General features: G+C 34.8%; 2 protein-coding genes across 2 annotated transcripts; one reads left to right on the forward strand and one right to left on the reverse strand.

Annotated features, from left to right (window-relative positions):
- The first annotated feature begins 167 nt into the window (after nt 1-167).
- Nucleotides 168-2,388, forward strand: LOC114841287 (hydrocephalus-inducing protein homolog). Its single transcript, XM_029126202.1, has 2 exons — nt 168-182; nt 241-2,388. Exons 1-2 carry the CDS (start codon nt 168-170, stop codon nt 2,386-2,388), a joined length of 2,163 nt encoding a protein of 720 aa, XP_028982035.1.
- An 881-nt stretch (nt 2,389-3,269) lies between these two features.
- Nucleotides 3,270-5,881, reverse strand: LOC107039459 (probable palmitoyltransferase ZDHHC24). Its single transcript, XM_015259073.1, has 2 exons — nt 5,189-5,881; nt 3,270-4,671 (listed from the first exon to the last, which is right to left on the reverse strand). The coding sequence occupies exons 1-2, from the start codon at nt 5,416-5,418 to the stop codon at nt 4,047-4,049; spliced, it is 855 nt and encodes a 284-aa protein (XP_015114559.1). The 5' UTR covers nt 5,419-5,881; the 3' UTR covers nt 3,270-4,046.
- Nucleotides 5,882-11,823: the final 5,942 nt, after the last annotated feature.

Here is an 11,823-nt window from a genome sequence, read left to right on the forward strand (position 1 = left end):
AAGCAGTCTACGACAAATTCCTAAAATCGTTTAATCGTGGAGTAAATTTACTCGGGACATGAATTTATTCTGACGATTTATTTGGCTAAGAGCAATCGGCCCTGTGGCTTTTTTAAAAATAAAAATTCTCGAAAGGTCCTAATGACATCAAACTCAGCTCAATAGGCATGGTTGAATCAAAAGTTCTATCAATTTCTCAACTCGTATTATTTTAAATCAACAAACAAAAAAATATTGCAGGTGAATCTACTCAAGCCTCAAGACAAGCTCATCGATGTAGGCCACGTGCCACTCGGTAAAGCAACAAAACGAAGTCTATTAATAATAAACTCTGGGAAAACACCTCTTAAACTCCAGGTCAATTTCATGAAACAGCCCCCTCAAGAGACAATAAACCCGCGAACATCATCAATAGTTGATTCAATAAAAATCCACCCAGCAGGTGTATTCGCCCTCTCTCCAAATAAGCCCCAAGAGGTGACAATAAAATTCAAACCTCGGAGAAGAATGAACTCTGAGGAAATCATCGGCGCCCACATAGATTCCACCTTCATCCCACTCTCCATCCTTCGGGGAAAATGCCTCGCACCGGAATTCCACCTGAATCGATCGATAATCCAATTTGGCGCTATTACCGAAGGCTTCACCGAAGAGGAAAAAATCGTTCTCTGTAACTCTGGAGATTTCACATCGAAATTCAAGTGGAATCTCTCCAAACTCCCTCATTGCTTCAACATCAAACCGGTCGAAGGCATTTCCTCTGCAGGAAGTGACGTCACGTTCAATATAAAATTCACTCCCAGTAAAAAAACGAGAAGATTCGAAGGAAAAGGAATAATCGAAATAGAAAACTATAAAAACATTATCGTGAGTTTCATTGGAAGCTCTAAACCCCTTCCAGCACCCGTAGACATCATAAACTTTACGACTCCAGTGCGTAAAGAGGATCAAAAACACGTAAAAGTGGAAAACGATTTGAATATTGTGGAAAAAATCGAAATCACAACGTTCGGAAATTATTTTACTGCAGATAAATTTTTGAATATTCCTCCTAAATCCTCTAAATCAATTACCGTCAAATATTTCCCTTTGGTCATGACTTCTGAAAATCAATTCCATAAGGGCAAAATTGTTTTAAGATTGCTGGAACAAAAATCGGTGAACATTTATGAACTAAAAGGCTCCAGTTCTCCTCCGGAATCTCTCGGGAAAATCGTTCGTGAAGTTCCAGCGAAGAAAAAACACACAGAATTATTTTCAGTGGAAAATTGGGACAATAAAACTCAATTTTTCATGACAAATTTTGAGTTAACAAGTCCTAAAGGAAATGAAATATTTACGTTCTCGGGAAATGACAAAATCGATGTAAATGCTAGAGGAAGACGGAGTTACCAGACTGTTTTTCATTGCTTCAATGAATCAGTACTAGACTTCAGAGTATCGTTTACAAGTTCAGAAAGTGAATATCAATTTTATGAAGTTGAGTACAAAGTCACGAAGCCTGAAATTCTGAAGACAATCGAATTGATTACAAATGCAAGAACTTCTACGAATTATGTACTTGAGGTTTACAATCCACTTGAAGATAGAACTGTCAATTATTCTTCAGTAAAGTATGAGAATTCATTAGATATTCTCATCGACGGAATTCCCAAAATTCTTCCACCTAAATCAGCTGATAAAATTGCAATTCAATACCTCCCGGTCTTTCCTGGAGAATCGACAAAATCACTAGAAGTAATTAGTGAGGAATTGGGAGTTTTTCCTTATGAACTGAAGTTGAAATCTCTTCCTCCAGCTCCGGAGAAAGCTGTGACCGTTTTTACGAGTTTGGGAATTTCGAAAAAATTAAGTATTTCAGTCAAGAATTCAAGTAGAGCTACTGCAGAGTTTTTTATTAGAGTCGAAGAGCCATTTACCTGCAAGGAAAGTAGAATTTCTATTGATTCCGGAGGAGAGGAGATTGTGGAATTAAGTTACGAGCCTTCGAGTGTTGGAAAAGTCGAGAGGAATGTCATTGTAGTATCGGAAACAGCTGGGGAAATTGTTTATCCTATCGTTGGAATAGCGAGTTTGCCGAAGGCTCAAGGACCTTTCACGTTAACTACGAAGAAACCTCTGACTATTCCTTTTAAAAATGTTTTCAAAGAAGCGAAGACGTTCCAGTGTGTCGTGGATCCCACAATTTCGTTTTCCACTTCGTCTGCTTCAAATATTATTGATCCCAATCAAAACGCGAATGTTGTCGTGAGTTTCAAAACTTCGGCTGGACTTGAAGATGATGAGAAGTTATTAAGTCCCGTTACTGGAAAATTGGTGGTTTATTGCACTGATCCTGAACTCTGCCATCTCAATTGGATTTATTATCTGAAGGGTATTGCTTCCTAGGAAATTAATATATTTAGAATAGAAAAATATTGATAACTCAATTTTATATAAATATTTTTTTTATTGTAATTTTATATAAATATTTCTTGACATTTTCCTGAGAATGGTAGGAAATGAAATTGTTAACGAATATTTTAATGAATAAAATTATTGAAGCTGTAGAAATTATTCTAATATGCGGAATACAAACAAAATTAAAATTTTTTATATTTATGAAAAATCCATAAGAATTGAAGGATGATGAAAATAAATTAGATGACTAGAGTTGTATCAACAAATTCTGGATATATTATTTTGAAAATTTCTTTACAACTGAAAAGCTTAGAGAAACATATTGAAGAATATTTCTGATTCACAAAATTTAGCGCAAAACATCTCGCACAGGATTTCTTCTTCATTTCGAAAATATTCACAAAACAATCTGGATATCCAATCTTGATGGATTCAATTCATGCAAAAAAAATTTTTTTTTGTCAACTTTTGTTTATTAACTTTTTTTATTATTGGGAGTACTGATGAGAATAATAATTTTCTATGCGTCTTATAATTCAATGGATTATAATTCAATTGATTAAATTATGGCGCTTACACTATTCATTTTTCATTCGATTGAAATTCAGCATCACATTTTCCTTTTTCACGCTCTGGGTCTCCCCCTTTGACAACATTTTGTTGGTTCATTTTCTTTTCAATTAAATCCATTGACTAAATCTCCCGTCAAAACTCGTCGATAATTTTCCATTCTACTGAATGGAAAAAAAAGTATTATTCTCATCAGTACTCTCAAGAATAACAAAGTTGATAAACAAAAGTTAATAAAAAAAAATATATTTAATAAAAAATTTTTTTTGCTTCAATTGCGTCAAACAGTCGTTTTTCAACTGTTTCATTTTGCCCTACTATTTCATTTTGCCCCATTCTCCCCTACCTCAAAAAAGAAAAATAGAGCGATACGTTTACACAACAAATTAGTCAATAATTTTCATTTTATTTACACGAATATTAATTGACATAATCTTTGAAGTACCCAACACTTAATTCTACAGTTCTTTTACGCATAATTGTTCAAGTCTTCGATCACAATTGCAACAATTGAAAAACCATAGGAGACTACGGAGTCCACGGACTGCAACCAAAAGTCCCAAGACTTCAGCAGAAAAAAAAATTAAAATCAGCCCAAAATCCTCCAAACTTCATAAAAAACACATTAAGGAACTTTTTAACAGTCCTTCAATTTCCCCCATATAGATTTCCCGAGAACATTTCAGAACATAGGAGCGGGTGAGGTAAAATGGACACATTCCACTGTTTCTAAAATATTAATGCCTTATTGAATTGTTAATGAAATGGAGTCTTTTCTTTCAATGAAAATTAAAATTCTTCCCCTTCGTGACGAGCTTGGACTGAGCTTAATTGATAATCTGTTTCTAAGTTATGAATATTTGAAAAGAAGTTGAAAATGTTCATTTCATCCCACTCTCTCCTACCCATTTAATTACGGTTTTGAAGAAACATTTCAAAACCTCAATTATAATCTTTCCAATTGATTCATCCAAGCATACAGGAACCACCCTAAACTTCCGATGTCCTCAAAACTCGGTTCCAAAGGCCAGAATTCGAGATTTTGAACTAAAAATCCCTAAAAAATTTCACTTTCTTCATTTGTTCTTCGACTTCTCATTCCACGGAGCTGCAGTCCTCCAACTGACTCCATTACCAATGAGTCTGGACTCAAAATAAGGCAGGATCCAAGTGAGATACCAGCGTTCTCCAAAAACATCCTTCACATTCTGCCTCCACCCAAGATTATACCTCGAATTGCTCTTCGCTCGTTCATGCGCAACGGCTCCAGTGAACACCAGATGAAAATGATAAGCAGATAGTGCCCCAGTGAACCCCATTCCCACGATTGAAATGACATACAGCATCAGATAGAACTGATCCATGGAGTAATCCAATCCAAAGACGGAGAAAGCCAGTGGAAAGACCATTTTAATAATTGACATGGGGAAGTGAAACTCCATTCTCCCCCAGATGAAGTGATTATTGTAATAGAAGCTGTAGACAGTAGCGATGAACAAGTAGAGCACGAACATGAGGAAATACCGATGATTGAAGTAGCCGACGCAGCACCCCGTGAACACACAGTGATGATCCCTCTTGAGAATGCAGATACCGCATGTCTGACAGTGCCAGGATCGAGGGGGAGCCATGGCCTCACAAGATGCACAGAATCGCCAGCCTTCTCTCATCTTTGCCTTGCTCACTGGGAGAATCATTGACCTGGGGATCCAAAATGACGGTCATTTTTTAGATGCATCAAATCAGCCGTAAATTTACCGTTTTCTGACCTTTTCTGACTTGACGGATACCCCGTTATGCAAACTGACCGGTCAACTTACCCAATTGTCAGTAATTTTTTCTCGTTGTCATTTATGCTGAAAAATCGTCTATCTAGATGAAATCTGCTATTTTTATGCTCGGTCATTTTTTTTTTCATTTTCATGATTTTTTTTTTAGAAATTGAATAAAATTACGAATAACGCCGAACGGAAATCGAAAGTTTAGTGAATATTACCTTAGTATGGCATTGCAAAAAAATCAAAAAAGTTTGGTAGCACTTTTCTTATTTCAGTAGCGAAATGGCCAAACGGTTTAAGTCGATTTTAGTTATTGACCAGTTTTGAATGAATATCTCGAAATCTAAGGAAGATGCAATTTTTTATAAAAAAAACAACGGAACGCATAATTTACGTGTAAATTGACCGGTCAGATTTGTTCGTTACATAGCTATACTGACCTGGTGCTCGTGTCACAGAGAACAGTGTACGTGAAGTTCCCGACGATGTTTATAAGGATGAACGTCCCCAGGGTGAAGTGAAAGAGATAGAGGAGAGAGCCTGGGGGGAAGAGCTGGGGAAGGACCACCCAGAGCTCGAACCAGTAGATCACTGGGACTATTATCAGAGTGAACACCATCGATGCGGCATCTCCCGCGGATTTTGGCCAGATTTCCTTTCGGAAATTCATTTTCACTGGATTTTATCAATCTTTTATTACCTATTTACACTTTGATTTAATTAATTTGGGGGAAGAATTTGAGTTTCACTCGATTTGTTGATATTTTGGAGGTTTTCCGGCGAATTTAGAGGTTAATTTGCTTTAATTTAGATCGTGCAGGTGTTTTCGTCGAAGAGGTGAGTTGTCTTTGGCACCTCATCGTCGACTGTCAAGACCTCATTTTAGTTTAAGTCAACACACGGAGTGGTTAATTTTTCATTCAAAGGATGGACAATTGTTGACACGTTCCATTTGAATCGACAACACTGGTTGCCACTGGTTGCTAACACTAGGTACCTACTCCATCATGTGATTGTCTATATTTTTTTTGAAGAAAAAAACAGTCACGCGCAAACCGCGCAAGTCGTGGGTGATGTGAGGTTGGGTTGGGTATTTCATTCAATATGAAACGATCTGTTAGTTCTTCAATTATTCAATACTAGCGTCGCCGCGGCCGCAAGCGGCCGCGACGTTGATGCCCATTTATTCTGTCTTTGCTTTTTTTGTTTCTTTCGAAAATTAATGATTTATCGTCGTTTTAGTCTATTGAGTGTTAAAGTTAATGAAAACAATGCGTCTCGGTTCATTGCTTGTTCAATTTAAATATTATAATAAGTGATCCACTAATTCTGAGTTTCCGTCCTCATTGAATGAAATTTTAATTACTATTGTAATCAAAATTATATTCAGAGTGCAAAACAACAATTATCAAATTTCTCACAGGCCATAATTTTTTTGTCTTCGCCTCCCTCTTCATTTCCGTTTGCAACTTGACAAAAGTATTCAATTATTTTTCTAGAAAAATTATGGGGTCAATTCTGATCTTCTTTCGCTAATTCGAAGTGTTTTCGCTTCATTCATGATTTTTTCACAATTTTATTCGACGATGTCATAAACTTCAAACTTTCATCATCTAATCATCTAAAATTTTTTCAAATTTTCTATAATCTTTCGAAATTTATATGAATTTTTTTCAAGAAACTTGAAAATTTTTGTGGAATTGTGGAGAAAATCTGAAGAATTACCAAATTATTTCCTCCTTTCGCATTTCAATTAATCAGAGTGCAGTATTCGGGCTTTCATGACTGCTTCGAATCAGTTTTATTTGCGAAATGCCGCCCTTTCCTATCAATTGTTTTCCCATTATTTATTCAACAATCCTCGAATATTTGAGAGATATTGTAAATGTTTTGTAATTTTCAAAAACTCCATAGATTGTCTCTAAGTTCTTCAGAAAACCTCATAATTGTCTTGAATTTTTGGAAAACTCCCGAATTATCTTACATTTGGGAAAAAAATTGACAGTTCTGATTTTTTTGGAAACCTGCAACCTTCCTCGAAGTTTCTATAATTCATTCCCTATTCACCCCCTTAGAGATGGATTTTGTAACGAAGCTGAAACACGTATTTATCAATTTCTAACAATCTCTTGATGAGTGCTCACATAAAAGATAAAACCGACTCTGAAATTTTCATATTATCAGTTTCAATAGTTTCGACTTTTGATTACTATCTTAGTCAAGCTGAAGGGCTCTCTTACCATATTTATAACACAATTCCCGTCGGACTCAGAATTCCTTTCTTCCATTCATTGTTCATAATCATTGTCATTGCAAAAAGCAGTGCGACTGATGAAAATGATGTGCCTCAATTTATTAACTATGAAATATTTATATTGCAATGAATAATCTGCGCATATGCTAATTCCTCTGCTCACTGAATAAGATTTCCATCATAATTACAATCCAATTTCTACTCGAACATAATTCGAAGAGTAAATTGCCGAAATTCAATGTTTGGTGATACTCTGGTAAAAGTGCTTGCCAACACCGTGATACAATTTTTCAATCAGTTCACTTGGTAATTCAATTAATCTATTGTTCATATCATCAACATAATTCCCCATTTAGAATATTGTCACCTCATGTTTTCAGCACCAAATTTTGGAAATTAAAACGTAAAATGACAATTTGACTTCTGCTCGATTCTTTTTTGTGAATCTGAAATTCATGTTAATGTGTCAGATATTATGAAAATATCATCATTCCTGTTCTCTACTGTTATGGAATATTGAGCCACAGCTGTTCATTCATAACTGAATTTCTTTTATTCCTATATTATTATTATTCTTTGTTCAACGTGAAAAAATCTATCATCATTTGCACTGTAGTGCATTCAGATTCTTCTGCACTTCATGTAAAAAATATCATAATAAACTCATAATTCTAGTTATTGATTCTAATCAACTTTGGAGAAAACCTTAGTAAGCGCAACATTAAGAAAGTTGAATCATTCTATTGCCCCCGACCTAAATGATTAGAACAATTATAGTTGGTTTATCAATCGAAAATACAGAGTAAGAAATTGGGTGCAGAATATTCACGTTTTCAATGAAAATTCAAGCAACTTTTTATTTTCATACTGTTAAGAAATGTTGAATTCCATTAAATTTTCAGTCAATTTTTAAATTTCATGACTTTCCTCTCTCAATTTAACTTAAATGTCTTGCTCCTAAAAATTACCACTGAACTATCCATGAATTTCAATTTTTTTCAACAGTATAATTGCTAGGAAAAAATGAAGTCGACTTTCTGAAATACACTAATGAAATGATTGGAAAATCACAATTTTCGAAGACCACAATCATTTTTTATATAAATAATCCAATAGCAATCAATGTTTCACTCAAAGAATAATTTTTTTCGTGTAACGGGACCTGAAAAACCCCATCCTCGCCTTCGACTCGGAAGGCAATCGTGCACGTGGAGGACGGTGATCTGTTTTCCAAGGCTCGGGCATGTAATGTACTATTCCTGAATTATAACGAATTCTTCCGTTTTCAGAATTTCACCAAAAATTAGGTCCATGGCAAAAAAATCAATATTATTTTATTTTGTCATATAAGTATTGATTTCATTAAACAAACCATCGAATAACCAAAATCGAATGAAAAATTTAAAATTGAATATTTTTAGATTTTCTATTTTTTTTTTCAATTCATTCTCGACATTCAAGTTCATTAATCATCTATAATTTAATCTTGTCAGCTCGTAACTTTTATCACCAAAAAATCATTTCCCATTCCACTAATTATAAACAAATGCGTGTATTATAGAAAATATGCACTGATGTATTTAATGTATACAGGGTGTTCGTTTCTTATTCGAGGTTAGAAATCCGATTTGTAATTCTAGCGTACTTTCGTAAATAGCACTGTCGCGCGGCCGAATTGCTCATTCTCATCAAAGTTCTCATGAGAATGCGTCTTTCACCCGCCGCAATGACTCTGAAGATAACAACATGTGGCAATTTATTCGATACGACTCTATTTCTGTTTCATAAGTTCATGATCGAACACGTCCGTTCGACTTCGACTTTCGGTGAATCGATTCGACATTCTTCAATTCGAGTTTTCATTCGGCAGCCATTATGCTTTCCTTTATATATAAGGAAAATATGATGGTTATAATTTTTGTTTTTCATTGAGGCAATTCCATACATCTGTCTAATTTCAGAACTTTCCAAAGTGTGCAGAATTATTTTCTGCAATTTTTTTTTCAAAAGAACAAACAAGTAATAATTCTGCGGAATTTGTTCATTGCAGTTTGACGTTTTTGATTCATTGGATTTTTTGTGTAATTTGTTTTATCTCAATTACCTAATTTATTTTATTTGACGATGAAGGCAAGTGTAGTTTTATTTGTTTTCAATTATTTTTGCTTTCGAATGGAAACCTTGCTTTTGACCGATTTTTAGAATGTTATGAAATGTGAAGAAATTATGTTTTTAGGGTCATGTCTGTATGTATGTATTCGACTATTTTGGTGTTTGGTGATTAATTTTTAGAAAATCGAACATAAATATGGTAAAATTTGTAGATAAACTTCTGAAGTTTTGGCTCGTTTTAGTCATTATCGAGCTCAACTTTGGCGCGCAGTTTTAGCCCGATCGGACCAGTAGTTCCTGGGGAGCGATTTTGCTCGTTTTATGTCGACATAAAATCGTAAATTTCAACCAATGACAATCCTGGATTCGGAATACTCAACTAGGATCGGTTGAAATTTGATTTTATGTCGACATAAAACGAGCAAAATCGCTCCCCTGAGATATAACAACTTGTTTAAATTTCGTGTTTCCTCAATAACTCAAAAACTACTGTACCGATTTCAAATTTTTTTTGTCAAAATACTCGTCTCGATGGCCTCTATGTAAGTCAATTAGAATATATAGACTCTTTAAGAGGAAACGTCGGTGAAATTTCAGTTTTTTTCATGAATAAATAAATTGTGAATTCCATCAATTTTACTCCACTCTAGAGACATAAAAAAACAAGCAGGGGTAGAACTCCTATCTGACAAAAGGCAAATGACCATTACTTTTTTTCTTATTATACTTTTCTCCTTTTTTTTTCTACCAATTTCATTGGTAGTAAGCTTCCGAAGGGAAGTATATGGAAATATAAACGACCGTTTCATTCATCACCATTCAATGACATTCACCAACGAAATCCAATATTGAATCAACAATCTTTTATTGTCAATTTCCACGTAGAGAATCCTTTCATTTTCTCACTTCCCTTGTCAATAAAAGTCTGTTGTTCTACTCTGATTCAATAGTTTCTTGTGATTTCATCTGTATCGCCCAAAACGTAGTAATTTCTGATGATGACGTTACTTCCCATTCAAATTCACAAAAGTAATCCTCATTCCAGATGGTATTCCATAGTGCCGATGCACCCATTTAAAGTACGGACCTTTGGTATTATGAGAGAGATATATATACTATATTTCAAGTTAATATCGTTTTTCCGTCACAAGTTATCAACCGCACAAGAATGAGAAAACAAAAAAAAAAGAAAAACGAGAATATCTCCAAAAGTTTGTATGGACGGGTATATATATTTTTAATGATCTAGATAGTAGCGATCGAGATGGATATTTTGAAGAAAGAAAATTTTTAATCGGTCAAGTAGTTGACGAGATATTTGCCAGAATAGATTTTCACAAAAAATTGAATATCTCGCGAACCGCTCGACCGATTGACCTCATCGAAAATACAAACCGTCTATGTTACAAAAGCTAGCAGCATACCGAATTTCAAGTCGCTAGCTCATTTTTTCATTGACTTATCTTGCGTACAAGGTTTTTTATGAAAAAACGGATAAACGGCAATATCTCCAAACTTTGCACAAATCGGTATACATGATATCAGTGATCTAGATAGAGGCCATCGAGACGAGTAGTTCGAAAAAAAAAAATTGAAATCGGTGCAGTTGTTGGCGAGATATTGCGGAAAAACGAAATTTAAACAAGTGATTATATCTCGGGAACTACATGACCGATCGAGCTGAAACGAAGCACCAAAGTGAGGCTCATTCATAGCTATCATGAGCCGAAATTTCAAATTTTTAGCTGCAAATTTCACCGTATTTACGTTGAATTTTCTAAAATTGAATCACCAAAAACCCGAATCTGCACACACATACATACAGACAACCTCCTAAAAACATCATTTCTTTACGTTTCATGACGTTATAGACCATTTGCAACCAAAATTAGAGAATCGAAAAATCGATCAAAAACAATGCTTCCCTTCGGAAGCAAAAGAATGAAAAAAAAGATGAAATTCAAAATTTATTTATTCATGGTCTATTGCGAATAAAGTAAAACGGATGTTTGACTTTATTCTTTGGAGAGTGTAGCGAATGTTGAAAAAAAGCTAAAATCGTATTCAAAACTACGGTGCAAGGAACATTTTGAAGGTAAAAACAGGAAAAAAAGAAGTTTTTCGTGGTTGTACGAGGGAAAATCGATCGGGTCCGCGATTTTTCCTAGTTATTCCCATATTCCGTTCTATATTGCAAACTGTGCAATGGGTCGTATCCCCCGACGTATCCCCTTAATACATAACTTGGAGATATTACCATTTTCCGTTTTTCATGAAAAATCTTGGACACACGATAACTTGAGCAAAAAAGGAGCTAGCAAGTCGACATTTGCTCTTATAATACTAAATGTTAGTATTTTGGATGGACGCAATCGGCTAAGCGGTTACTGAGATATGCAACCTTTTGTATAAATATATTTTGTTAAATCCCAGCAAACAGTATCTCGACAATTTGCCGACAAATTGCCGATGTCCTGTTAAATTTTAGATGGCACTGGCAAAAATTGTTCTCTGGGATATCTCACAAACTACTCAACGGATGATTTTATCTTTTTCGAAATACTCGTCGTGATGGCTGCTATCTAGATCAATCAAAATATCTATACCCAAGCCGAGCGACTTAAATTTTAAGGCCCCACGAGCATATATATATATAGGTATATTAAAAGCGGGTAAACTTTGCGCCACTCTCACGGGATAACGGATGGA

The sequence above is a fragment of the Diachasma alloeum genome, unplaced genomic scaffold (assembly GCF_001412515.2).
Source record: "Diachasma alloeum isolate Michigan unplaced genomic scaffold, Dall2.0 Dall_scaffold_00300, whole genome shotgun sequence".
In the NCBI taxonomy this organism is placed as follows: Eukaryota; Metazoa; Arthropoda; class Insecta; order Hymenoptera; family Braconidae; genus Diachasma; species Diachasma alloeum.

Excerpts from the sequence above, each read along its gene's own strand:
- LOC107039459 (XM_015259073.1), bottom strand. The coding sequence starts at position 5,418 with ATGAATTTCCGAAAGGAAATCTGGCCAAAATCCGCGGGAGATGCCGCA. Across the intron at positions 4,672-5,188 it reads CTCTGTGACACGAGCACCAG|GTCAATGATTCTCCCAGTGA; the intron begins GTCAGTATAGCT and ends TTGGATCCCCAG.